We start from the raw sequence: 26,537 nt of genomic DNA on the forward strand, positions 1-26,537 counted from the left end.
CAAGAATTTACTCCTCCACACTTAGACCATTTGTAACCATTTGTAAACTATTATTTGTCAGTCTACTCTTCCCGGGTAGGGGGATAGACAAATATTAGGCCCACTAGACACAATGCGAATGACGCTGCTAACCCATAATACGGCAGCCCAAGCGACATGCCTTCCGATCTCATTCCCGTCTGAAACAGCCACGCGAGTACCGGCCCAGCGAACAGCGACCCCGTTGTTTCTACTATACCGATGACCGTATTTAGTTTAGACGTGTCCTGTGGTGCTACATAGCTGGTTGCTAATGAGCGACACCGCGGGGCCGGACCTGACCCCAGGCTATAAACCGCCAATCCAGCAACCACCAATTCCTATCTGCGAGGCAGCCATGAAGAGTGCTCCGACAGCGGTAATTGCAACTATTGTCTCCAAAGCATAGGATTCCTAAGCCCCAGTGTGGTGAAGCGCGATCAGGCACTAAGAGGCCACGGGTGGTTGCCTGCCACGCTAATATATTGTCTTCTGATTGGTTCAATTTAGACCCTTGCACAAGCCTTCTCGTATCAAGCCGGCAATTCTGTTTGCCTTTTTTTTTTTCGGATGTAGCCTTAAATCAATTAGTCCCAATGACTTCAAAACTGATATAGGGAGGCCTAGATGCCCATGATCCGATTTGACTTGACCCCCATTCACGTTGGAAATAATTGCCTACAGGTTCCCCAAAGCCAAAATGAGCGAAAGCAACACTCGTTGGACATTACTTGTCGGTATCAACTTCTACGCGACTCGACCGCTGAGGGGATGTGTTAACGATGTCAACATGATGAAACAATACCTGAGAAGCGATGCGACAAACAACAGAGTGACTGTCCTTACAGCTACCAAATCACCCGATACGGCATATCGCCAGCCTGTGGAACAGCAATCAGCATGGCCTACTCAATCCAATATCCGCTCTCACTTGGAGGAAATTATCAGGTCGGCCAATGCCGGTGACCTAGTCTACATTCACTACTCGGGTCATGGAAGCCGCCGACCCACACCTGCTCAAAAGCCGTACGGACATAGTGACACCGGTGATGTGGCATTGGTGGTTTTGAACGACGATGCTTCTGCAAACGAAGACTTCCCCGGATTTGCTCTCGCAATGATACTCAAGCGAATGGTCAAAAAGGGTCTACTTGTCACACTCGTACTAGACTGCTGCTTTTCTGGGCACGTGTACCGACAAGATAGCGAACAGAACACCAGCATTCGAACCCTGGGTCCTATATCGGCAATAGGTGAACTACCTGTGCACAGCAGCCGCTCCTACACGACACAGCAGACCTTCCGGGATGCCCAGCCACTTCCACGCTGGCTGGTTAACCCCGAAGGATACAAAATAATTTCAGCCTGCGGACCACACGAAATTGCCCAAGAGACAGCGTTTCACGGAGCGCATCATGGCGTGTTGTCATTCTTTCTCCACCAGTCTCTGGTTTCTCTGAGGAACCAGCAGACTGCGATCTCACACCAGACATTTCTGGGTAACTTGATAAACTCAGTTCAGTCCCAGGTGACTCGTCAGACACCTACGCATTGTGGAACCCAACGGTTCTCCTTTTTTGAGGGAATCTCTAGGGAACCTATCTCTGATTTTATTCCTGTATCAGGTGATAATTCTCGGCTTTGCCTGGATGCTGGATCTGCCCATGGGGTGTGTTGTGGTGATACGTTTGCCCTATATCCATTCTTTTCGCCCGAGAACGCGATAGAAGCTGCCTCACTTCCATCCTTCGAAGCCAAAGTTCTGTCCCTGACCCCTTTCACGTCCGAACTGGGGGCACCTGGATCTGCTGCAATGCCGAACGCGCACAGAAATGGATGGAAGGCCAAGGCACTCACTCGTTCCTTGCCTCCACAAGTCCAAGTCGGGTTGACACAAACGATGGATAATAAAGCTGAATGGTCCCGTGCAGCCCTTGGTCGGCACTTCTTCCAAATTCTGGAAGAGCCAAGTGCTGACAGCCAATGCGAGTTCTTTCTCGATAGGGCTCAAGATGGGAATTATCGAATCTTGAACTCAGCTCACCAAATGATCCCCAGCATTCTGCCGATCCCCTTAGACTCGCCCGCTGAGTTCCAGCCCGTCATAGAAATTCTTGAACACCTAGCCACCTTTAAATACATCGAAGGGTTTAAAAGCCCGATCCCCACCTTGAAATTCCAGAGCAACTTCCATCTGGATCTGGAGGATGCAAGCCAAAGATTCTATTCTTTGGATGCTGTACTTGATACCAAGGAAAACCAGGATTTGAAGTTGACAATCAAGAACAAGAGCAAGAATTCCCCACTATATGCAACTATTCTCAACTTGACTCCGATGTGGCAGATTCAATGTCTTACTGCTGATGAAGGAAATTCCGGTTACTTGACGATTCCACCAGAAGGCGATGACTGCACCGACAAGGGTACGATTGAGTGGTCAATGGCCGTCCCTGGGCTCTTGCGACCGCAACAAGAATGTGAAGACAAGATTAAGATTATCTTAACAACTCACCCAACGTCTTTCCACACACTGCTTTTGCCTAAGATTGTTGAGCCCATTGAGCATCGCCTTCGAACCCATCAGCCAACCTCTGCATGGATTTCGCTCAGTGAGCAGCCGACTAGCATCGGACGGCAAGAAGATTATTACATCGCAACACTGGTGATACGAACTCATGTCTGAATAATGATGATAGTCGGTGATCTTGGTTCATTTCGTAAGAAGGCTCGCCAAATGCAAAACCATCACACCAAAGAACCGGTACATAGGCTTAAACACATGCAGTGGCATGCGTAAGTAAATCACGAGGCAGCTTCCACCTCTGACTCTTTGAACAATTTCTTTCCTCCTATGGCAATCGGGTTTCCATCATCGTCACAAACGGAATATTGCCCTCCAGTCACCATCTCGATCATATACGGACCATGGCGTGCTACCGTTCCGTCGGGGTTAGGCAGCAAAACATATACCCAATCAGCAGGATAGAAACGGCCTTTCTGTGAACATGTAAGCCTGTATATTTATTTCGATATTCCAGAATATGAAGGTGAATTACGTTTTTATAAGGAAGAATCTCGGCTCGGCCATCATCGATAAGATTGGCAATGGGACTAATTCTGGATTGTACAATTGGTTAGTTGAAAACGAGACAAAAAGATTCGAATAACTTACTCTCGGTGGTTAGCCATGAAGTTTCATCAAATTTAACGGTTTGTGGGATATTGGCTTTAATATATGTACCTGTAACAAAGTACTGACTTGATTAAAAACAGATTGTACACTTTTATATATTTCTTTTTATTGATCGGAAGGTCCAATTGGGCATCAATTTAACCCGGGTCATCTGAGATCTCAGCCTCATGTAAAGGACACAGCCCTATTCTCTCTTCGAGACGACATTCTTGAACCCTCGATCAAGACTCAACATCACAATGTCTCTTCCTCAATATTATACATCCTCCAGCGCTGACTCGAGTCCAGTCATGAGAAATAATGATGTATGCCCAGAATCACAGTGCGAGAAACCCAGCCGACAGTCAGCAATGAGTCGCCTCTGGAGTGCGATTTCACCGGGGACCAGGAGCGATCAGACTAACGAAGAAGGCGCTTCTCCTATTTTGACTGGAAAAAAAAGTACAATTTGGCGATGCTGAATTAGAATGTTCAAGATAATGACCAACCGCTGACTGTCTCCTAGTCGAGGATTATCCTCAGGGCCGACCCCGTTTCGCAGCTCTAATTGCTTCGCAGGATTCCTTCAAATTTTGCCGACGATTTCCATACCTACGTACCCGTTTACTTTTAGAGAAACAAGACCGTCTCTCGTTATTAGAGAAAAGGCTAGACAATATCGACCGCGAAGAAACCAGGAATCTAAATTTATCTAGTAGTCGATTGGACCGCAATCAAAAGCGACAGGACACCATGAAAGAGATTGATGAAGCCATGGCAGACTATGGTAAGATTTTGTGTTATGATGTTACTACAGTCTTCATTGCCAACAGCCGATCTCATATTATTCATTCCAGATTCATTTATTCAGCGAAGTTCCCAAATATTACAAGCCCCGCCTCCAGAATCTAGCCACGTCCAGAACCTACGAAATTGGATCGAAGGAAATCGACAACTAGCTCATCATGAAACAGACTATGTGACAGAAGTCAACATGATGCGAGAATTAGCGAGCTTGGCGGCACCAGCAGATGGGGCCCTGAATCAAGTGAGCATTTGGATGCAAAGAATCCTTCCACGAGTTTGCGGTAGATATTACCACGTTTGTACCTCTCCACCCGGATTGTCCTTGAATGCAAGCTGAGATGTCCACAACAGTCCAAATGGGCAGATGTGTCGTCGGACCCGAATGTATTCGGTTGTTCAGGCGCTTTTCTCGAGAACTTGGCACGAATCCTTATCACCATTCTAGTAATCGCTTACCTTCTCGTACCGGTGGTTATTTGCAACTCCTTTGTGGATATCTCTGGACGTTTGGGTGTGATTGTTATGTCTACCGCGGTTTTTGTCATCACTCTAGCTGGGTTGATGCGAGCGAGGACAGTGGATCTCTTCATTGCAGGATCGGCGTATGATGATACTATTATGCACAAACCCTTTGGACATTCAACTGACTATATTTCTAGGTACGCTACAGTCTTGACTGTGTTCATTACAAACACAAATTAGTCAAGGGCTTTATCATTATGTCAAGGCCAACCGACCATTTTATAGAGATTTCATTCGATAGGTTGATCAGATTGTGAGTAGTGTGTATATAGACTGTGAATAAAACAAGGATCATGCGTTATATTATGGCTGTTTAAGGGGTTTGTGTCCTAGATCATTGGAGGTATTGGACGTGGAACATGGAGAGAGAATGGTTAGTAAAGTCTACATGTAGTGAACCGATATAATTTTGCTGCAATGATAACTATCCAAAGCTGAGTTTGTTTACTTGAAGATTTTCTACCTAAGATTACTAGTAGTGAATAACCGGAACAGGGGGGGACATGGTAATTTTGATATTAAATCGAAGTAGTGGACAAGAAATACTCGAATAATTTGAATTTAGACAGACTGAGAGTGAGATACGTCAGGGCGTCTCAAGTAAAATGATCTACTTAAACATACTCATCATGAACCCATACACAAAAACCAGTGGACACAATTGCATCCCTGTCAAAACTAGTACGTTGGAGATTTTGTTCCAGACGCCCAGCATTCCATATGTGAGGCAGTTCCAAGCACCTCCACGAAAGTGGCTTTCCTTTAGTGACAATTGTACGAATAATGTCCCGCTGCTCACTATAGCATCTGAGCTCTTCAGGTACTGATATGCGAAACGCAAACGAAATAGGACGTTCTTTGTGAAGTGACACTGGTGAGTCCTGTGGAGGGTAAAGCTGCTTCACATTGAACCCAGGCCCGAGGCAAAGGACAATAAAATAAAGCTGGCACTCGCCATTGTTCCTCAGAGTAAATCGCATACTCAGTCGATGTTTCGAAGTTAAACTAACATCTTGCCTGACAAGGCTCAGCTCGAATGGTGGGGAGCGCTTAGATGAAAGTCTTTTAAGAGCTAGAATTTGCGAGAACCGAGTCAAATGCCTGATGACGATAGCAGAGTTGATCGATAATTCGTGATTACCCTCGCCTATGATATTCCCTCCTCGCACAGGACCTTCATAGCCTATCAAATAAGACGGCCCATAAATGTCAATGCTACTGTCGTCGCGCTTTTTAAGCGTCAACTTGACGGCATTATGATCGTCAAAGTCGTTGGTATCCAAAATTTGGATATCACCAACAATCCTCTGTTCGACCGCCGTATGAAGAGTGCGCCGAAATTCGTTTCCTAGATCGCGATCGACAAGCACACGAAGTGATTCCGATCCCAAGCTCCATCTAGAAGGAACAACTTCACAGCTATTCTGGTTTGGGATTTCGGAGTGAGGTGACAGAATCCGAGCACTACACTGAAAGTCATCGACTTTGTTCACCATGAACGTCAAATCTAAAGACGGGTAATTCATGAACTCGGATCTTTCATGGACGCCATGAAACTTTCCCATCGGAACAAAAATGGTGTCGGCATGTATTTGTGCAATAATCGGCGTAGATGAGAATGGTTCGGTGTTTCCAAAGAACAAAAGCCTGTCTCTTCCGTACACTCTAGGTGTCTGAATGTGGAGCATGCCTTGTACTTGATCGCGGAGATTCCGGTAGCTGATTTTTTTTGAGTGAGGTAATTGCTGTTGAAGAGAAGCCAATAGAGAATATGTGAATGCTCCACGGTGTTCGTCTCCGTATTGCCTCTCCTCTGCTTGCTGGTCACTTGTACATGCTGCCATTAGGGTAAATCCTTTTGGATTAATCCCCCATGAACTTTCCAACTCACTATCACGAGAACCGGTTTTACTACTTGTCTCCGTGATAGTGGCTTCGTCGATGGTGTTGTTGGGAACGTCCGTCCAGCCCTGCGGTGTTCGAATATTGGCGCCAGTACGCCATCCACCCCCAGAATAGCAGCTGTCAAGGATGACGACGATGCAAACATCCTTTTCATTGAGCCTTTTTAGCCATTCATTCAACTGCCATCCCCTAATAGCTGCATTTGAGTTACAATAATCCATTGTAATCAAAGATGAGTCGACCGACCGCTCTTTCGGCGAACGTTCAGTCGGTTGCAACTGTGCCCCATGCCCCGAAAAGTGAAAGAAGAAAAAGTCACCCGCAATAGCCTTTTCCGTGATGGTATCAAATGCATCTTTAATGTTTTCAAATGTCGGCCATAACTCTGGTGGCTCCGCCGGCTCCTTGGAGTGTGCATCTGTAGGGACGGAAGACGTGAGTACGTGGGGCTCGTTCACTTGGAATTCCCCTCGAAGGAACTCTCTCATCGCTCGCACATCGTTCACGCATCCCTGAAGGTTTTTGAGGTAAAGCGGATCTCCGGTTGCATTTTTCCTCGAGCCGTCATTAAGATACATGTCGATTCCAACAAGCAAAGCATAATAATTTGTGACCGTGGAGGCCATGACTAGTAGCAGGTAGCAGTATGTTCACCGTAGATTTGAAAAAGTAGGGGGTGGTTAGGGGTATTCGGATCATTTTCACATCTGAGTGGGGCGGAACTATCAGCCTCACTAATATAAGATGATATGACGTTGGGCATGCATTCGACCTTTGAATCCCACCTTATACACTCGCAGCGATTCTTGGTCAATTCAAAGCCGCTCAGCTTGGATGGGCACAGCCACAATGCTATCTGACTTGATATCTCCCAGAACGAGGCAGTGCAGGTGGTCATATTTTGACGGAACGTCTGTTGGGGGCAGCTGTCGAGAATAACAAGGACATAGTCATAAAAAACACGAGGCTCGCTATTTTGTGCTTGAAATTATCATTTTTGAATGAACGAATATCGCTCGGAAGAAAATAGACTCATCGAGTTGAAATACGTGTGTTTAATATCAACTACCGTAGTGAACATAAGGAATCCAATGCGGCTGCCTTCGCTCCACCCACAGGTCTTCTAGTTCGGCGTCTCTTTCTAACCTCAAATCTCGCAGTCCCTCTGTCGCAGTACTTACATCGGCCTGAACCCACCGGTCTCGAAGAATCCGGCAGGCATGGTGAAGCCCACGGCTAACCGTCTCATCACTCATCCCCGCATCACGGAAGAACTCATATGTCATTCGAGCCATATCCACGGAAAATTCATCATCGACGCTCCAAAGCGTGCCTATCACGTGACGAAAGCCGGCCAGTTGATAAGCACTAGCAATATGAATGCTTTCATCCATAGAGCTTTCATCAAGCAGCTGCCCGGTCCCGCATGCAGAGAGATAGGCGAGAAATGGTGGGTTTGAGCTAAGACTGACTTCGAGAAGACTTTCCACAGTAAGTGGCTGGCTCTCCCAATCCTCAAGGAGCAACTGGCTATGAAGTGGCTCTGACGGATGTGTGCTACCATGGCCAGCAAAATGGAAAACCCGACAATCCGCCAAGGCCGATAAAACATTGGGCTTATACGGCCGAGGTTGCAACTGAGACAGACCCATCACCTTGCAGATAGCCAGCACGGTATCAGTTTCAACAGATGCGAATGGAAGGGGCTCCTGTTTTGGTGTACGTTGCATAGTAACGATAACGGCATTCGCAGGAGCTCTCGGAGCTGACATCTCAGATACCTGCTGACGACCGTGTATAATTGCCTTGACCGATGAGCTATACGATGAGATAACTCGATCAAGTGCTGTTTCGCCGCATGCTCTCAGGTGGTGCCCTGCTGCATGGAGCGGAAAGCGAGTCAGGATACCCGTTGGGATCCACCAAACATGTGGCCACTTTTCATCTTTTGGGGTCTCTTTGAAGCCAAGTACATCCATTATGGGGCATATAATAACATCCCAAAGCCACCCAAGGGTTTCAAGAGACCGCATGTTTGTAACCTTTGAATGAAGATCTTCCTTAGTAAGAAAGGGGAGCCATAGTAGCCGAACGCCAGTGTGCTGAATGATCAGAGCATCACAGCGATAATCGCTAACATTGATGATCACTATAGGACCAGATCTTGCAGCCTCCAATATGTCATCCTTTGATGCTGGGAGAAGAAATCGATCAAACTCATGCAGCGAACGAATTGTCTGCAAGGTTCTGTGAAGCCTCGGTATAGCTTCTTGACTTTTGCTGCCTTCGGGCTCAACTGGGGCAGTATCATCAAGCATATCAGAAAATCCTCGAGAGGAGGGTGAATCTAGCTTTTCCAGCAATTCCATCAAACTATTCGCTAGCTGGGGATGCTTCATTCGTAAAGCCGAAATGTCAGACTGTTCAAAAAGGGCATCTGCTATTATTCCACGGCCTATTTCAAGGCATTGTATAGCAGTAACTGAATCTTTCTCGGCATAGAGGGCAATAGCAGCCGCATCGGAAGATAGCCCAACGGCAACAGAAAGAAGATGTCGTTTGTCGCTGTTTTTGAGGGAACGCGATGACAAGAAAGGAATTAACTCGATAGTTTTCCTGCTAATAGAATAGGCCTCCTGTGGAGTATTGAGTCCCTTGAAATACGCAGGCAATGATATTAAACGGCGGCCTGCTGAGATACGAATGCCCATGGCAGCAGTAGTGTGTTCAAGGCCAAGAAGGAGCAATCTCTGAGCGTCCTTAAGGTCTGTGAGTGTCGTCTTCCGTCCGAATCTGTGTTGTAGAGATATCCCAAGAATGATCAACTGCGCAGCTCGGTTTGGATGATCTACCGGATAGGCTTCGTCGGCTTGCCGCCCTAGTTCGATTGACCTCTCAAGATCTGCCATTTCGTCACTCCGTTTGTACTTGTTGAAAAGAAAAACCGAGAGATTGTGCAAGTGTGTAGCTCGGTTAGGATGATCTAGTGGTGTAGCTTCGAGGGCTTGCTGTACCATTTCAATCACCTTGTCAAAATCTGCAACCGCCCAGGCTTGAGACTTTTTATTGGCTTCTAGTAGAAAAGCTGCGCGATTGTTTTTTCGCATGGCTTTGGATGATCTGGCGGAGTGACTTCGAGCACTTGCTGTGCTATCCTACTCGCCTCCTCAGCATCTTGCATCCTCTCGGTCCGGGTATATCTGGTGTAGAGTGACAATGCGAGATTGTTCAATCGTTCAGCTCGGGCTGGATGATCAGACGGGGTAGCTGTAACGGCCTCTCGCGCTATGTTGATCGCATCCTCAAGATCTGCCATCGCACCGGTTTGTGAAAATCTGTTACGTAGATGATTTCCCAGATTGCTCAAATAAATAGCTCGGTCTAGATGACCCGGGGGAGTGGCATCGATAGATTGTCGTGCTATTTCGATCGCTTCCTCAAGATTTGCTATCGCTCCAGTTTGCAAGTATCTATCACCTAGAAACATTGCGAGATTATTCAGAGATCTAGCCCGTTCTAGACGATGAACGCGAGTATCTTCAATGGCTTGTCGCATCATTTTGATCGCCTCTTCAAGATCCTTCATTGTCCTGGTCCACGAGTATCTGCCGTATAGATATGATCCGAGATTGTTCAAATAATTAGCTCGGTCTGGATGATCCAAGGAAGTAGCTTAAATAGCTTGCCGCGCCATTTTAATCGCTTCCTCGAGGTCATCTACCATCCCATTCCGCAAGTATCTTTCACTTAGAGCGGTCCCGAGATGATCTATTCGATGAGCTCGATCTATATGATCGGGCGGAGTGGCCTCAACAGATTGCCGCGATATTTTGATCGCCTCCTCAAGGTCTTCCTGCTCCCTAGTTCGCAAGCACCTGTCATGTAGAAACCCTACGAGATCGTTCAAGTATGTAGTTCGGTCAGGGTGATCGGGCGGAGTGGCCTCAATGGCTTGCCGCATTATTTTGATCCCCTCCTCAAGGTCTTCCTGCTCCCCAGTCCCCAAGTACCTATCACGCAGAGACCCTGCGAGGCCGTTCAAGTATGCAGCTCGGCCTAGATGATCGGGCGGAGTAGCTTCAATGACTTGCCGCATTGTTTGAATCGCCTCATCAATGTCTTCTGGCATCATAGTTCGCGAATATCTATTGCGTAGACAGTTTGCAAGACTATGACAAAACATAGCTCGGTCTAGATGATCAGGCGGAGTGGTCTCAATAACTTGCCGCGCTATCTTGATTGCCTCCTCGAGATCTGCTACCCGCCTAATCCGCAAGTATGTGTCCCGTAGACAGCTTGCAAGACTATGACAAAACATAGCTCGGTTTGGATGATCAGGCGGAGCGGTCTCAATAACTTGCCGCGCTATCTTGGTTGCTTCCTCAAGGTCTTCCTGCACTCCGGTCCATAGGTACCTATCTCGTAGAGACCCTGCGACATTGCTTAATCGCTCAGCTCCATCTGGATGACCGGGCGGAGTGGCTGCGACAGCTTGTTGTGCTATTTTAAGCGCCTCCTCGAGATCTGCTATTCGTCCGATCCGCGAGTATCTGTCGCGTAGCAAAACTCCAATATTGTTCAAATACATAGCTTGGTCTGGATGACCAGGTGGAGTTGCTTTGACCAGCAGCCGCATTATTTCGGTTGCGTCGTCAAGATCTTCCATTTTCCCCATCCGCGAGTATCTATCGCGTCGGGAGATTGCGAGATCATTGAGCAGTATAGCTAGGTTTGGGCGATCAGGGGGGTGGTTTCGACAGCTTGCCGCGGTATTTCGATAGGCTCCTCAGGGCTTGCCATCGTTGGAGTACAGTTTTTGAAAACTGGACTGAGGCAACGACTGTATTCAATGCTTGAATTGTCTACCAGGCAAGGACTATTCCAAAGGCAAAATTTATTGCATGCTACAAATTGACTGACGGCATCTTAGGCAGCCATGCATTTATGTACTACATACTTACGGGCGACGAAGTGTGCCACCTAGACACAACTCTTTCATTTGGATTATATTGCCAATAATTTAGTCCTCACTTTCTAGGGTTGGGGGGAAATAAAGTCTTCAGTCAAAATTCTATTAACTTATTTAGCATATATATACTCTAAGTGTATTTAATTGATACTTTATAATTATATATCTCCATAGTAATTCCATACTAACTATAAACTAGTTTTATTCATTTTGTAGAAAGAAACCAAAAAAGACCAGTAAAAAGACCAGATAAGAAGTAGTATTGAGCCTACATAGTTCATAGTGTTAAACTATGTAGTATACTATATACTCCTTACCCTTCCTTAGATTCTCGGCCTTAACTTCTTAGGTACCCCTTTTCTTAGTAGGATACAAATACAAATGGAAATGTCATATATGCTTCGAGAGGGCGGTAGCTTCTGGTCAGGCAGTATCCAATAAGAGAGTTATGTCCAGGTGGCACACTTAGTCGTCCGTACACGCTGGCTTAGCGATGTCTATTGGACTGTTTGGTTTCTCACCTGGGCTTACACTGACAATACGATAAAATGACCGCAATACTCTCCACCACTTAGGAAATACCCCAACTTTATACAAACATATCATATTAGATTAGGAACTTTCAATAAGTATAGCACTAATATTTTAGTGTCATTCTAGTACTTTTATAAAATTTGAAGGGTAAGTTTCGGGCAAGCCTTTATAGTTGTATGTATATCCTATGTTAGGCGCGTAGTAGGTTAAATTTTCAAATCTTAATACTGTAAGAGAGTGCGCTAATGTCTAGGCTGAACTCGAATATAGGATTTAAATAGATAAGATCATTATATATGTTAAGTTACAACAAGACCGAAAAGAAAACTGTAGTACTAAAATTATGTTTTCTACCCTAAAATATCCAAGTAGCCTCCAGTTTCAACCATTGGTGACCCCTATACTAAATAGCGATATCCCATTTCTCACCAAATTTCAAACGTCGGCAGATTGGCGACGGTCATCATGTACAACAGCGGGCTTCTTCTCATCCATCATGTCAGTTGTGTCTCCAACACAAGCGCCTGGCCCATCAAAGATAAAAGCGATCTCTTCCAAGGATGGTCCCTTTGTCTCTGGGAACATGAAATAAACTCCGACAAACTCGACCATAACCCAAATGACAAAGATAATATAAAACCGCCACGCGATATTTTCCAGACCAATAGGCACGGTGAAGGTAGAGAGCATCATGAAACAAAACTGAACAAAATAATAGAATGACAATCCTTTTGCACGTAGACGATAAGGTAGGATTTCAGTGATGTAAAGACCAAGGTTGCCGGTGATGCCGAGATTGTAGGCGGGAGAGAAGAGGTATAGAAGCGCGACCACAGCATAGGCAGCGGCCTTGTTGGTGGGATCATTGGCAAAGGTGGCGCTACACGCAGTGATGGAGATAACGACGACCCAAATCGCTATGAGAGACCACAAGAAGAGTTTGCGGCGACCGAGCTTGGCTGGCAATGTGGCGAAATAAACAGCGCTGAACCAAGAAAGCATCTGGCTGGTTGCGTTGATGAGGGTTTGTTGAAGATCGGTTTTCAAGCCCACGGATCTCAAGATGGGCGAGAGATAGTAGGAGACAAATGCATTTCCAGACATTTGCGAGCAAATGGCCGCCCATATCAATATGAACATGCGTTTGCGGTTGCCGGGGGTACTGCCTAAGTCGCGTAAAAAGGCAACTATGTTGTTCTCGTGTGTTGCTTCGGCCCGCAACGTCTCTAGAATCTCGGCGTACTCAAACTGAACGAGCTGGTCGGAGACGTCGCCTTCACCGTGATACTTGGCAAGCATGGCGAGTGCCTCTTCGTTCCGGCCTTTGCTAACCAGCCAACGGGGCGATTCAGGAACCCACCAGATAGCAAGTAGTTGGATGACAGACGGAAGTGCTTGCAGCGCCGATGGGATACGCCAGGAAGCCGTGCTATCGATACGAAAGGTACCGAAGGTGCACCAACCGGCAACAACAGAACCCACCGAATAGAAAGTGAGAAACAGAGCAGTGGCAGTACTACGCTGAGCCGGATGAGCGATCTCGGTAATATAAGGTGCACCCACACCAGCGACGATAACACTGCCAGCCCCAATGATAACGCGCGAAACGATAAACATGGCGATATTGATGGCAGAGCCTTGCAAGACAGCACCGACACAACATAGAGCAGCTCCCGTGGCAATACCAATGCGTCGTCCAAAAGTATCCGCCATGGGCGAGATCAAGAAGGTGCCAACGATGCCGCCAAGGGGATAGGAACCGTTGAAGAAGCCAAGCAAACCGCCGGTGGGTGATCCAAAGTAAGTCTGCCAATGTGACACGGATTGGAGACCGTTCATCATACTGCCGTCAAAGCTAGGGTTTGGTGAGCTGAGTTTCTAGCAGTTGGGATGAAACTTGAACAAACCCTTGCGAGAAAATCGACAACAGCGGAATCAACATGAGCAAATTGAGAGCACGAAGGTTGCGGTGCTTCCACCAACGCGCCGTATCAACACACGAAGGAGGCAAGACATCCCCAGGAGTATTCGGAGTCATTGAGTCAAAGAGATGATTGGTCAATGGTAGTAAATGATCGGTGAATAAGTGATCGACTAGAGGTGCAGCATCCCTCTAAATACATCTCTTGACTCTTCTTTCTCCAGACTCGGTCTCGGGATGGGTCTATCCGAGGAACCCTGGAGAATCCGGGGAGAACCCCCCGCAAAAATATGCTTTGGCCCCGGCAATTTAAGGACTAACATCCCCCGACGAGGGCTAGATTTCTACCCATTTTCATTTCCAATCTCCATACTCCCCGGAGAAACATAAACCGAAACATGCCATGTTCTCGAACTAGCAGCGCCATCCTGAGAACCCCCCACTATCAGACGGTCCAGATGGAAGCCAAGAAAGACTGCGATCACCAGTTGCCTGCTTTCCGGCAGTGTGGGTGGCAACACGTTACTTACCTATAGGTACATGACGGTGCAGTTTGAGCAAACGATGACACAGTTATTTCTGTTCTCAGATTTCCTGAACCAAATGGGCAGCTTTTGGCAGCTCAGCCCTAAATACGCTCAACCCTTTGATCGGGCTACTTTAGAATTTGATATAGGAGCTCTACCGGGTCAAGGTATAGTCGTACACATGACAGATCTGCAAATTTCAGCATCCCAATTAGAGAACCAGTTTCAACCGGATCCCATGCTACACGTCGTGACCAAAATCTGGAGCAACTCATTTCAGCTTCGATATACCTCAACACCGCACAGTTGGCATTGCGTACCACTGCGACATCGGCATACTATCAGTTCCATCCATCCGAATTCGGCATATGGCTTTAAGAAGTACATGTAATATTAGTTCTACGGTGATCTAATTTTCACAATTCATCCAAATAAAACACATCTCCTCTGAGCTATCCAACGTCACCATCGCCTGGCCTGGGAGCCTTACATGAACAGAGATTGGCCGAGATAGTCCTGTGATGCTCAAGAAAACCCGTGTCTTGGTATCTGAGTCGGCTCTTGCCCATGTAACCTTGGCCAACGCTACCCTCCCCTCTCTATAGAATGGTATTGCCGCCTCTAGTGAGCGATAAAGACCAATTCGGGGAGTAAACTCCATCTCCTCCCAGCCAGGCTTTGCCGGCCGTATTCCCGCTACCTCAGCCAGAAACTCATGAATCGGAGCGCTTCCCCAGGCATGACAATCAGATCGATGCGAGACATCATCTTCCTCCCAGGTCGTCAACTGCAAAGCCAATTGATCCCGCCATGGCTGCCAGAATTCGTGGAACAGTTCGTCGTACAAAGGGCCACTAGCGCCGCTGATGGCACGCAGTGTATAAAATGACATCGAAATAGAGGTCTTGATGATTGAGTCACTGTGATTCAGGGTGTTCAATGCCCTTCGTAATAGGTACTGGGCATTGGTAGCACACACCGCACCGCTCAGCACCGCCCAGACCTGATTTTGCTGGCTGCGGTCAATATTAGGGTCTGAATCTGCAGCGAGGCTGTCGGTGAAATATTGACCGTCAAAGCAATGACGTTGGACTGCGTTGCCGATGCGGCTTGCTCGATCGGAATATTCCTCCGCAAGGGCTGGTCGACTACCACATTCAAGCTGCAACTGTGATGCCATTTTGAGCGTGTATGCGTAGAGACTATTCGTATACGTGGAGATGCCAGATTTGACTACCGACGGCGGAATTCCATACGGACGCCACTGCTCAGTCCAATCGTGAAAATTCCAGATACCCTCTGTACTCGGAAGAGCGACGAGATCGAATTTCTCACTGATGCGCGCATGGAAATATCCTAGCACGGCGTCCAGTACGGGGAGAAATGGCCTGATGAAATCCCTGTCGCCGAAGAAGGTGAAGTGATCGTGTAGCATGCAAACCCAATAAAGTGAGAAGTGGGGAATGATTTGCAACTGGTTTGATGGTGCTCGGCTGGCTGTTAGCCCAATGCTCGGCTGAAACGAGCTATGGAGCTGAATGATAGCTTGCCTTGCTAGACGATCATCCGCAGATGTATAGTAGGTAAACAGGGCTGAGCTCCGTGTATCCATGGCGTACTGAAGCTGTTCATAGAATGGACAATCTTCATAGCAATCATGCATGCAGTTTCGTAGAGTTTGTACGCTTGTTTCGTAGAGCTTTTCTGCAATTCCATCATCCGAGCTCGTCTTAACAGCCCCTAAGACTTCCAAGGGATAGCGAACCATATTGACCTCAATACCTTGCCAGGTCAAGTCTGAAGAACCAACTTGGATGTTGAGCCGGATGAAGCGAAGTGTGCGCCAATGGAAGGGCATCAAGATCTCTTCTGTGTCCTCGCTCTCGTGATATCCAAGGTCAAGCTTCGAATCATGCCCTCTCAGAACGAAGATGTCTCGAGGCCCGATCAAGCATTTGCTTTTATCACGTCGGTCTCCCTTTCGTCGTAAGTAGGGAATCTGCTCGGGCTTGTCCTCGTAGGCTTCAGAATATGTGATGATTACTGTTGCTCCACCCTTCAGAGGACGCTTGAACCGAAGACGGATAAAAGCGGTGATATGGTGCGGAGCCTCAAGGTCAAGTTGATGACTGGTTCCCGCTGGTAGATGAATGTCCTCATGCTCTGAGCTCTGGTCGGTTACAGCTGCCAACCAAGCAGCTGTAGACCTGCAACTTTTCACGTTCCAGATTGTCGTGAACTGCACTTTTTGATTCTCCATGTTTGGAATCAGACGAGGTGATAGCTTCCATGGCGCGGAGACCCCGGTCGAGCTCTGATACCGAAGAATGATCGCGGGTACCCAGTCAAGAGACGTAACATCTTCAGAGCCAAGTATTGATGTCTTCTCGTAAACGTGAAGAAAATCGTCTTCAGGCTCATCGATGCGCAGCTTTGTGAAAAGGTCGACCGCTGTCTCCCAAAGAGTACTGCTCTGTATCTGAGGGGACCACATGGTGTCATGTGCAATTGTCGCAATCTTGACGCCTCCAGATCCCAATCGGGGAAAACTAGTGCCATACGAGGTCCCGGAAAAGAGTCTCAGGACGTGTATCGCAATGCGGTTGTCGCCGGAGTGTATGTAGGGGCTAATGTCGATCTCGTCGTAGAACCAAATGTTGACGTCGCCCTTCACAGGTCCAAACGAGACCAGTTGGCAGTTGATATAGAGCTTGTATCGCGTGTCTGCGGTGATCTTGATTCGCAAAGTCTTGGGTGGCTCTTCATTAACAATGAAGTTCTTTCGGAAATGAACAAAACGACCTGCAGTGGAAGAATCATCCTCGCGAAAGGAGGGATGCCACATCCAGGAGGTATCGAAAGTTTCGGCCGCCATCAGTGTTTTGGATAGAGTAGGAAACTTGCAATCTGCAGGAAGTTTTGACTTGAAGAAAAGGGGTTCTGCTTCCTAAGATGCAGTTTTCTTCAATTTTGTCTGAGGTCACTGAGAAGATTAGCGTCGGATGATGTTAAGCCGAATGGCCACGCGGTTACTCCGACACAGTTTCGGCGACATCATGGCTTTCTCTGGGGTACATGATTATTACGAACTAAACACATCGAGATCAATCGGAGATTCGGGATAATATAACACGACATATCTATCCTAGTGTGCTATTTAAGTTGCATGTATCCTCATAGACCATAGAGGCTTCAACAGCAGAGCATTTTAGCACTTCAGCATGGCTCGGTTCTATCTTCTCATTCTCGGCCTGGCTAATGTCCTTGTTAGTTGCCTTGCTTCTCCAGCGCCTCGGTCTCCTTTGTATACAGTGCCTAAAACTCAGCCGAAAAATGCGGCAACGTTGGATCCTACACCCGTGGGGGCGTCGTAAGTCCCCGTGCCTCGTTATTTGTTGATTTGAGTTGCCAGCTGAAGCTTTCCAGGTTTGAATTCTTTATGTGGCCTTCATACATGACGAATATATCGCTGGCTCTTCCATGTATCGACCACTTCAACAAACTCTTTCATCGGAAGATGCCTGTTCGTATCGGTGGCACAACACAGGACCGCGCAACATACGACCCTGACTTCGATGGATATGTATCCTACAGTGTCAACGATCCTCTTGAAGCACCTATGAACCTTACTTACGGGCCCAAGTTCTTCGATTTAATCAGTAAGTACCTCACAGCTCATACAAAATGATATTTCTCTGACCCACGAGTTTTCTAGAACAATTCGGCAGTGAGACAATGTTAGGTGGGTTGAATGGAATATTGATTTGTTGATTTCATACTTATAACTTCAAGGTCTGAACCGCGGCATGAACAATCGGAGCAACACTTTTTCTGCAGCCCTGGAAGCCAAAGCAAAGATATCCAAGCATCTATGGGGGTTGGAGCTAGGAAACGAACCTGATCGTAAGTCTAGCATCTCAACTACCAAGCCTAGTACTAATTCTTGGCAGTATTCGAGTACTGGAAGCTCCCTGCGGCTGTATCTCCCTGGAGGGAAACGCAAGAGGGAGCCGATGCAGCTGATTGGGCCCAAGACTTTGTCAATCACTGGAAGAAACCGCTTCCTATCCTTGCAGGAGGAGGATATGCCGTCCCATTTGAAATTGTGCCTGAATGGCCTAACTTGCCGTATCTGATAAACACAGCCTATAACCAGACGATCAAGGATGCGACAAAATTCTATAACGGGCATCTCTACTCGTTAAAGAACGTCACAGATAATAGTTTGAATGTCGAAATGGCCCACCAAAGAACAGTGTCCGATCTGAATATGCTGCCGATATCTAGTGCCAAGTCTGTCAACAGACCTTACGTTCTAGGTGAGGCTCATTTCGCATTGTTCTGTGGTTTCTTCCCAATGGATCACTCAATCCACAAGCTTGCCATCGCTGACACATAGACTCATTACAGGCGAGACAGGCTTTCACTCGGGCGACTATACAATGGACGCTACCTTTGGCTCTGCGATTCAGACGGTGGACAAGACCTTACATGGCTTGACCCTCGGTATCCAACGTATATTCTACCACCAGGGCACCATCGATCAAGGTATGTTTCTTTTCTTTTTTCCAATTAATTTCTTGTCTTGTAAAGCACCTTGACTAAATATTTAAGCATTTTTCAACTGGTGGTGGAGTGATCGTGTTAACGCTCCGTTTTACGGCGGTTATTTCGCAGCACTGGCTGTAGAAGGAGGAGACTCTATCTCGGCGAGCGACGATGGCACTGATTCATACGCGCAGTATGTGGTTTACAAGAAGGGAAAACCAATCAAGGTTATCTTAGTCAACACCGACTACTACTCTGGCAGTGGCTCTCGACCGACGACCAAGTTCACCATGACGGGATTGAAGAATGGTCATGTTGAAGCACTTCGCATGACGGGACCGAGTAGTGAGAGTTTGGTGCCTCGCTTGCAGACCGACCCGTCACTTGAACCTAGCATTGGAGGTACGTATGGCCTGCATATTGCCCAAATCAGACTTTCTGCGCTTGTCTTCACCAAGTCGCACTCAACACGGATATCATACTGACTTCGACGTAGGCCAGTACTTTTCCAACAATAATTGCAGCCTCCGAGGACACAAAAGGCCTGAGAAGTTCACGATTCAGAAGCACCAGCTTACAATCAGCCTCGCAGCATCGGAGGCTTTGATTGTTTATCTATAGGAAGGATTCGGGAGAAATGACTGAGGGCATTGTGGACGTTACAGATACGGGGTTACAAGCCGGACATGGCCAACGGACAAGCCTGAGTGGCTAACGTCTGTAGATCTGTAATTTTTGCAGAGAAATTCTTGAACCTTGGATATTTTTGCTGAACTTCATTTCTTGCATGTTTCTTTTCGTTGCTTATTACTAGTTCTGCATTTAGTTCCTTCTCCCAGAAGAGTATAGCACAATAGCACGAACAAGTATGACTATGTACACAACAACCACACCCTCACAAATCCAACACCCAACACTCCCCAACAATCTTCTCCCCAAAAGACTCATGTTCCTCGGAACTAACAAGCCGATACCCCTCCTTCGCATACAACCTCCTAGCCGACACAAGAACATTCTGCGTCCAAAGCCGGATCCGCGCATACCCCGTCTCGCGCGCAAACCGCGTACATTGCTCGATCAAAGCACGACCAAGTCCAAGACCGCGCGCACTAGGCTCAACAAGTAGGAGACGCAATTTAGCCGTGTTGACGACGTCTGGGTCTGGGTCTCGAATGAGAATTATACAGCCCAGAAACTCGTCGTTGCGCTCGGCGATCCAGCACCGGTCTGTGGATACGTCGTAGTTGTCGAGGAATTCTGCGCCGATTTTGCTTACTAGCGCTTCCATTTTTGTGCCCCAGCCGTAGTCTCTTTCATATAGTACTGCGTGTCGGTGGGTTATCCAACCTATATCACCTGGTTGGTGTGTGCGGAGGGTGTATCCCAGGGATTGGGGTTCTTGGGTTGTTTGGGTATTCATTGTGGATGTTTTCATGGGCTGGGGTTGGGTTGGGATAGGGAAAGGAAGGGGTTGTGGATGGCTAGGGAGAAAGTCGATATAGATATTTTACTGTGTAGAGCCCTTCCTTATCGGGACATGTCATTGGAAGGGCGTAGACTAAAAGAGAATATTTTCGAATAAAACTGACCCACCAAGGCGAGTTGGATTTTGATATGTGCAATTGAGAAATATGGACGAATTATATCCAAAACACGGATGTGGCATTCAATGCATTCAATCCAAGTGGTATACAACTGCAAAACATGAGGTCACGACAGGGTGCCTTGAGCATACATAAGCTATACACCTTCGGGCATGCAACCCGAACAAACCAGCCAAAACGGCAAACAACTCTACAATGGTATCCACGCCCGAGTCAAGATATAACCAGAAAAGAGACAAGAAACTTAATGGAGATAGGTGAGGACCTACGCCCCATCCTCAGTACTCCGCCCGAACCGGCCTCCAAAACCGCCGAGGTCGCGGCGGAAGAATTTGCCAATGTTCTTCAGGTTCTCGTTAAGATTTCCTGTGGCGCTTTCTGTTGGCGTATGCATGGGATTAATTTGTAGGGCGGAGCTGGCCAGGGAAGGGGACAAGGTGCCGGATGGGCTGGTTACGCCAGGTGTAGATGTAGCTGTCCCGGTAGCCCCAGCACCCAGAGTGCTCAGACTGGGGTTTCCGAAGCGGTCGACGCCGTCTTTGGCAGCGGACATGATGGCAGAGCCGAGCATGGAGGCGTCAAAACGGGAGGGCATGACTGCGGCGGCCGTGGTGCCTAGACCTAGGCCTTGGGATACGGAGCCGGTGGCGGTGGCGGATGGCCCTTGGAGGGAGGCGAGGATTGGGTTGCTCTGCTGGAGGCTAGATGCATAGCGGTCTGAGGCACGGTGAAGCTGGAATAGCTCCACAAGGTGGTTTTGATCTTGACGGCTGCGGATGCCTTTGAGATCGAGGATTTTGCGGAAGTTATTGTTATTGCGGTCGGCAATGTGGATAAGGTATGCTTGCACAAGAGCTTCCGGTGGTGACGGCCGGACCTGGAGGGTTTTGAGGAGAGTTTCGATTTTGAAGAAGCTGGCGTTCACACGCTTGACAAAGCCGGCGGGCGCTGGAGCAGGTAGCAGGGACGTAAGACCGCTCTTGAGAGTATAGGAATCAAGAAGCATCTATGAATGGAGTTAGTAAGATATATAATGACATCGCATAAGGGACATCATACCTGTTCTGCCCCGGTTTCTGAAAGCGGCCTGCATTGGAAGACATTGCTAATAAACTGGCTCGACATGAGCTCCACCAGATGATCGGAGAAGGCACGCGCATATTGCTGCTTATGCAGCAACTTTAAAATTCCAGTTGCCTTCTCCTTCGTCCGGGAAAGCATCTCGCCCACATATGAGCTCTGATCACTGACTGCCTCGATTTTAGCCCAAGGTGTATTGCGCATTTCGCGCCATGAAGGCTCGAGATCGACTTCGACTTGGCGCACAAGGCCGCGTACAGCAGCGGATGCAATGCCCATGAAAGAGTCTGCTTGACTTTGCAGATCCACAGACTGCTTCAAGTTCTCATCCAATCTACCCCTAATCTTCTCTTCCAATTGGGTGCAAGTCGTGTAGCAGTAATCAGCAGTGTTCAAAACTGAGACGTAATCTTCCACCGAGGGCACTCTAGACGGCGTGTGAAGTGTTGGTCGTTCACTTATATAATTGAGAAGAACTTGCTGGGCATATTGGTCCAGGTATTTGGCGAACACCTTGGCCAGCTCCGCTAGACTGCCACCAGTCGAGAGCTTGGCACATTGTTGCAAAGCGTGCCGATAGAAAGTGAAAAGCTCAGTCGAGGATGAAATCACAATATGTGAGTTGAATTCCTCCTCGTCCGGTACTTGGAGAGGTTGTTGGCGGTACTTCGGTATCAGGGCTGCAAGTTGTTTGTCTTGGGCCTCGACCCAGACACTGAGGTATGGCTCGAAGGCCTCGGAAATCGACTGGTTGAATACAGGCGGTTCGGCAGAGGCAAATGTATCAACAGATGTACGCGACGAAGGGGCGAAGCGACGCTCAAGAGAATGCTCGAAATCAAGCGTCTCTTGCAAGCATGAGAGAAGCAAATTGACATCGATCGTCTGTCCGCTTCGTACAGATCGGGATAAAATACCCTTGAAATCATCTCGTGTACCCTCACAGAAGACATTGGCCAAGACCTCATTTACCCTCCACGAAGCTGGGAAGATGGCCGCATTCTCTTCGTCATATATCTTCAATATGCGCCGGAACCATGAATATCGGCGGGAGATGTTATCCAATGATCCAGCCTCCTCGTTGTTCCGGAAGACCTGCCGGTACTCACGGAGCTGTGTATTGCAATACCAAGTCACCAGCCGGGACCGTGCGTGTTCACCCAGAGCATCTGCGACTAGACACGACTCCGCGAGCATCGCGCGCTTCGGGCCTACCTCCCCCTTGGCAAAGGCCAGCTCAAAGTCCTCACAGACCTGTTCTTGAAGGTCTCGCTGTATATCCGCGACATTCCGACTGAGCATTGCGATTTGGTCAATCGATCGGTATGACTTGAAATGGGCCATGAGCTGAATGACAGCTTGAAGTAGCTGTGCACATTCTCCATATTGCCGCGTCCGACTGAGAGCTTGGAGCTGATCATACGCCGTAGTCAGCATCTGCAGGCGTTTGAGCGCCGTCATGGACAGTGTGAGGTTCTTCTTTGCGTTGTCTAATTGCTTGATGTCGGCTGTCATGTCGGTGATTGACTGCTCGGTCTTCATTGCGCGCTCACGCACGTCATCGATCTTCTTAAACAGCTCCGACAGGTCAGCTTTAGCTGCCTGGATTCGTTCCACGCTATCGGCATTGGAGGTGACCTGCTCCTCCACTAGCATGCCGATGTTATCGTCTAGCTCATCTTCGCATTCGTTCAGGGCGTCGGAGATCTGAGAAACGGAGGATAGGGTGGATGGATGGGAGAAAACGGCATTCAAGTGTTCAATCGGATCGTAGTCCACTGGATGTACCTCCTATGTTAGCGTATACAGAAGCACGAGAGGTCAATTGTTCCGCACCCGCATCCAAGGCGTCGAGGCTCGGTTCCTCGTTTGGCGACATGTGGCCGGTGGTTGTGGCAGTGATCGTCATTCCATCAGCTCGCCAGAATCATCCTGCCCTTGGTCTCGTGCTTTGTGTGAGGCCAATGCGGAATTCGTGGGAGGGAGAAGTGAATGGGGGTTGATCGCGGCCCGCATGGCTCTAGCGCGCCAGCTTGGCATCTTCCGCAACTACCGCAATCTTTAGTGTTTTTAGGTACAGACAACCTACGACATTCTCAAGTCTACACTTTACTACTTATATTATGAGTGAAATTTTGACATACAGGATTCATTTGATTTTTGATTTTTCAAAGTTTTCATCAAGTTCCTGGCCCATTGGCCCATGTCCAGATCCGGAAGCTATCAAAGCAGTGCCATTCGCCCAAGCCATGCAAGTAAAAAAAAAAGTATGGTCACATCAGATGCATTATGCTCCCACAGAGCCACTCCCAGGATAAGACTGACTAGCTAACAACAATTGAAGAGGGAGTGGATGTGGAGGCTTTGAATGAAACCAGAACGTGCTCACGCCGGAGCAAGAAAAGCGGTGGGAGGAAGTGCATTGGTAGCCTGTTGTAAAGTGTCGTTAGTTATCATTACGTGGCAAATTGAGGGACCATCCTTGGAATCAGCTTACCTTGAGCTGCTCGAAGTTCTTCCAGGCGAGCTCGGGATTCCAGCCATTGCCCGCGAGGGCCATCTCTGAGTACTCGAAAGTCATGCCCGACTTGCCACTCATCTGAGTGACCATCTGCTCCTGCTGAAGCTGGGTATCGGACTTTCCGGGTCGGGGCAGGCCATATCCTTCAGCAACAGTGCCACTCGGGGCAGCAGCGGGGGGAGTAGGGGTCGCAGTGGGAACAGGACCAGGAGCTGCAACCTGGGGGACTTGGGAAAGTGCCTGGATCTCAGGGGACCATGCCTCATGTCCACCGTAAGCGCGCAGGCAGAAGATTTCGCTGACAACTCGGATGCCACCTGGGGTGTTACCGGGGCCAATAATAAAGGTTCGATCGAAGCTGCGGATCTCAATCTTGCCACCAACGCTCTCCTCAAGTTGTCCATGCACCATGAGGGAGAGGCCACCAACACCAGTGGGGCTCTGTCCAGTAGGGTCGGGGAGATGAGGGACCGGGTGGCATTCAACAAGCCATTGATCTGCCTTTGCGACAAGGTCGGGGTGGCGAGTGGGTGGGAGCTCATTGAAAACCTCACGGATTTTCTCAACGCCCTTGTAGGAGCGCGACATCCGTGCGGAAAGGTGGCTGATCTTGTCGAGATTTCGGCTCTTTCTGATGTATTCACCCCAACCTGCGGTCTCGGTTTGACCGGCCCGGGGAGCAGTGGTATTTACATTGAGCGAGAAAGTAGATTCATCATCGTAGACGCTGCTGACGAGGCTGTTGCGATCGTTGTCATATCCAGGGAAGAAAGCACGGACGAAGTTCTCGCCGACTTGCGATTCATCAATAAAGTGAGGAGGCAAGACGGGGATCGGTGTCTTCTTCTGAGCGGCGACCTCTTCCGGGGTTCGCACCTGCACGTTGTTCAAGGTCTGCAGCTTGGGATACCACTTGAGCATGGTGTCCTTGAAAGTCGGATCGGAACTGATCGGGTTATCAGTCAAGTCGAGGAAGATAAGGTTGCGAAATTTCCATCGCCATGCAGTCATCGCTTGCGCGTTTTTGATGTTGTTGTTTGAAAGGTCCAGATATTGGATATCTGGGAAAGATTGTGCAAGGGTCGTCACGGAGGTGATGTTGCTGAGGTTGTTTCCCGCCAGACTGACACTTTCAACTGCCTCACGTCGCTCGGATGCAATCTTGAAGCCCATTTCCCAGACCTTCATGAGAGCAGGGAAGAACTTAGACGTGGTAGACATGGTGTCAAAGACTCCCATATCGTGCAGTTCAGGATCGTCCACCATCTTCGACAAGTCAAGTAGCTTAGTAGCAGGGAAGAAGCGTTTGCCGAGGATAGTAGTCATCCTAAGCTTGGTATCGGCGGTTGAGCCAGGGACGGGGGCCACTGCGGCCAGTTCATGGTCAAGTGCGGTGGCGGCAGTGTATGGTTCAATGGTGACATGAGCTCCGGCGAAGACATTGTTGTTGATGCGAAGCATGTGGCCCGCTAGATCAGGTCGAACGAATGCCACAAGGGTGTCACCTTCAGTGCGCGACTAATTTGAATGTTAGAAAGGTGCGAAGGGACCTTGGAAACCACGGTCACCCAGAGGGGAAGAAGCCAAAATGCCCAAAATGTGTCGATCGTCGTTTTGTAGGAGGACCGTCCTCGAAAACGAGAGGACACTGAAGCGAGGGACGCCGAGGATCGATGTTGGTGACCGTTATTGTGAACGAGGAACATACCTTGGTAATCTTTGCGCGGGGTCCGGATTTAATAAAAGAGTTCATGCGTCGTTCAAGGAATGCAATGAGGCTCTCGAGGCCGCCATCACGGTTGGTTGCCGCTTTGCTTTCTTTCCATCCTCGAATACTGAATGGTTCCAGATCACCGCCGGTCTTTTTCCTGCCGCCGCGGTGAATGTTTGCTTGGCCATCGGCGCTGGAAATGGCTCTCTGGATCACATCCGCATCCATAAGCCTGTTGCGAGTCTGGGCGCGGTTACCAGTTCCTGCAGCTCGGCCACCTGCGCCTGTGCCGGCGGCGCGGCCACCTAGGGCAGATTTGTCGGCACGGTTTCTCTTTGCACGAGCACCGCCCGCCTCCATGTCCATGTCGCCATCTCGGTCAGTGCGAGTAGGGCCCCGCTTGCGAATTCCCCCGCGATCATTGCCGCCGCGACGAGGTTTCATGCTCTTCATGGTGACTGAAGAAGAGATTTGAGAAATAGGTGGGGTATCGGAGGTTCTTGTAAAAGGAGGTAATATGAAAGAAAGCTGAAACTGCTAAGTTGAAGCGAGCAGCGCGCTATGCGCCTCAGATCAGGCAGAAAGAAGTTGTTCGCATGTGAGGAAATCGCAGTGTAAATGTTGACTCGGGAGGGTGGGAGGTAAAGAAAGAGCAAACTGAAAAGACTGGAGAAGAGAGGTGGTTGCAGATTATGTAG

At 48.4% G+C, this 26,537-nt stretch overlaps 10 protein-coding genes across 10 annotated transcripts; 2 read left to right on the forward strand and 8 right to left on the reverse strand.

Moving 5' to 3' along the window:
* Positions 1–718: 718 nt before the first annotated feature.
* N7517_006238 (uncharacterized protein) lies at positions 719–2,701 on the forward strand (the record flags this gene model as incomplete). Its single annotated transcript, XM_056723968.1, has 1 exon — positions 719–2,701. The coding sequence occupies one exon, from the start codon at positions 719–721 to the stop codon at positions 2,699–2,701; it is 1,983 nt and encodes a 660-aa protein (XP_056580218.1).
* A 119-nt stretch (positions 2,702–2,820) lies between these two features.
* Positions 2,821–3,207, reverse strand: N7517_006239 (uncharacterized protein; the record flags this gene model as incomplete). The annotated part of the gene is made up of 3 exons (XM_056723969.1): positions 2,821–3,015; positions 3,075–3,135; positions 3,191–3,207. 3 exons carry the CDS (start codon positions 3,205–3,207, stop codon positions 2,821–2,823), a joined length of 273 nt encoding a protein of 90 aa, XP_056580219.1.
* Positions 3,208–5,584: 2,377 nt separating this feature from the next.
* On the reverse strand, positions 5,585–9,740 carry N7517_006240 (CHAT domain-containing protein; the record flags this gene model as incomplete). Its single annotated transcript, XM_056723970.1, has 4 exons — positions 5,585–5,620; positions 5,689–7,052; positions 7,494–9,497; positions 9,584–9,740. The coding sequence occupies 4 exons, from the start codon at positions 9,738–9,740 to the stop codon at positions 5,585–5,587; spliced, it is 3,561 nt and encodes a 1,186-aa protein (XP_056580220.1).
* Positions 9,741–10,097: 357 nt separating this feature from the next.
* Positions 10,098–11,090, reverse strand: N7517_006241 (uncharacterized protein; the record flags this gene model as incomplete). The annotated part of the gene is made up of 1 exon (XM_056723971.1): positions 10,098–11,090. One exon carries the CDS (start codon positions 11,088–11,090, stop codon positions 10,098–10,100), a length of 993 nt encoding a protein of 330 aa, XP_056580221.1.
* Positions 11,091–12,362: 1,272 nt separating this feature from the next.
* Positions 12,363–13,965, reverse strand: N7517_006242 (general substrate transporter; the record flags this gene model as incomplete). Its single annotated transcript, XM_056723972.1, has 2 exons — positions 12,363–13,782; positions 13,835–13,965. 2 exons carry the CDS (start codon positions 13,963–13,965, stop codon positions 12,363–12,365), a joined length of 1,551 nt encoding a protein of 516 aa, XP_056580222.1.
* An 819-nt stretch (positions 13,966–14,784) lies between these two features.
* N7517_006243 (bacterial alpha-L-rhamnosidase-domain-containing protein) lies at positions 14,785–17,250 on the reverse strand (the record flags this gene model as incomplete). The annotated part of the gene is made up of 1 exon (XM_056723973.1): positions 14,785–17,250. One exon carries the CDS (start codon positions 17,248–17,250, stop codon positions 14,785–14,787), a length of 2,466 nt encoding a protein of 821 aa, XP_056580223.1.
* A 346-nt stretch (positions 17,251–17,596) lies between these two features.
* N7517_006244 (glycosyl hydrolase family 79 C-terminal domain-containing protein) lies at positions 17,597–19,544 on the forward strand (the record flags this gene model as incomplete). Its single annotated transcript, XM_056723974.1, has 6 exons — positions 17,597–17,745; positions 17,802–18,034; positions 18,326–18,694; positions 18,786–18,923; positions 18,990–19,325; positions 19,420–19,544. 6 exons carry the CDS (start codon positions 17,597–17,599, stop codon positions 19,542–19,544), a joined length of 1,350 nt encoding a protein of 449 aa, XP_056580224.1.
* A 274-nt stretch (positions 19,545–19,818) lies between these two features.
* On the reverse strand, positions 19,819–20,358 carry N7517_006245 (GNAT family N-acetyltransferase; the record flags this gene model as incomplete). Its single annotated transcript, XM_056723975.1, has 1 exon — positions 19,819–20,358. One exon carries the CDS (start codon positions 20,356–20,358, stop codon positions 19,819–19,821), a length of 540 nt encoding a protein of 179 aa, XP_056580225.1.
* Positions 20,359–20,792: 434 nt separating this feature from the next.
* Positions 20,793–23,486, reverse strand: N7517_006246 (putative GARP complex subunit Vps53; the record flags this gene model as incomplete). The annotated part of the gene is made up of 3 exons (XM_056723976.1): positions 20,793–21,533; positions 21,587–23,385; positions 23,444–23,486. The coding sequence occupies 3 exons, from the start codon at positions 23,484–23,486 to the stop codon at positions 20,793–20,795; spliced, it is 2,583 nt and encodes an 860-aa protein (XP_056580226.1).
* A 506-nt stretch (positions 23,487–23,992) lies between these two features.
* On the reverse strand, positions 23,993–26,292 carry N7517_006247 (uncharacterized protein; the record flags this gene model as incomplete). Its single annotated transcript, XM_056723977.1, has 3 exons — positions 23,993–24,037; positions 24,105–25,646; positions 25,837–26,292. 3 exons carry the CDS (start codon positions 26,290–26,292, stop codon positions 23,993–23,995), a joined length of 2,043 nt encoding a protein of 680 aa, XP_056580227.1.
* Positions 26,293–26,537: the final 245 nt, after the last annotated feature.

This window comes from Penicillium concentricum (genome assembly GCF_028827145.1).
Source record: "Penicillium concentricum strain IBT 3081 chromosome Unknown utg000002l_segment0_segment0, whole genome shotgun sequence".
Classification (NCBI taxonomy): Eukaryota; Fungi; Ascomycota; class Eurotiomycetes; order Eurotiales; family Aspergillaceae; genus Penicillium; species Penicillium concentricum.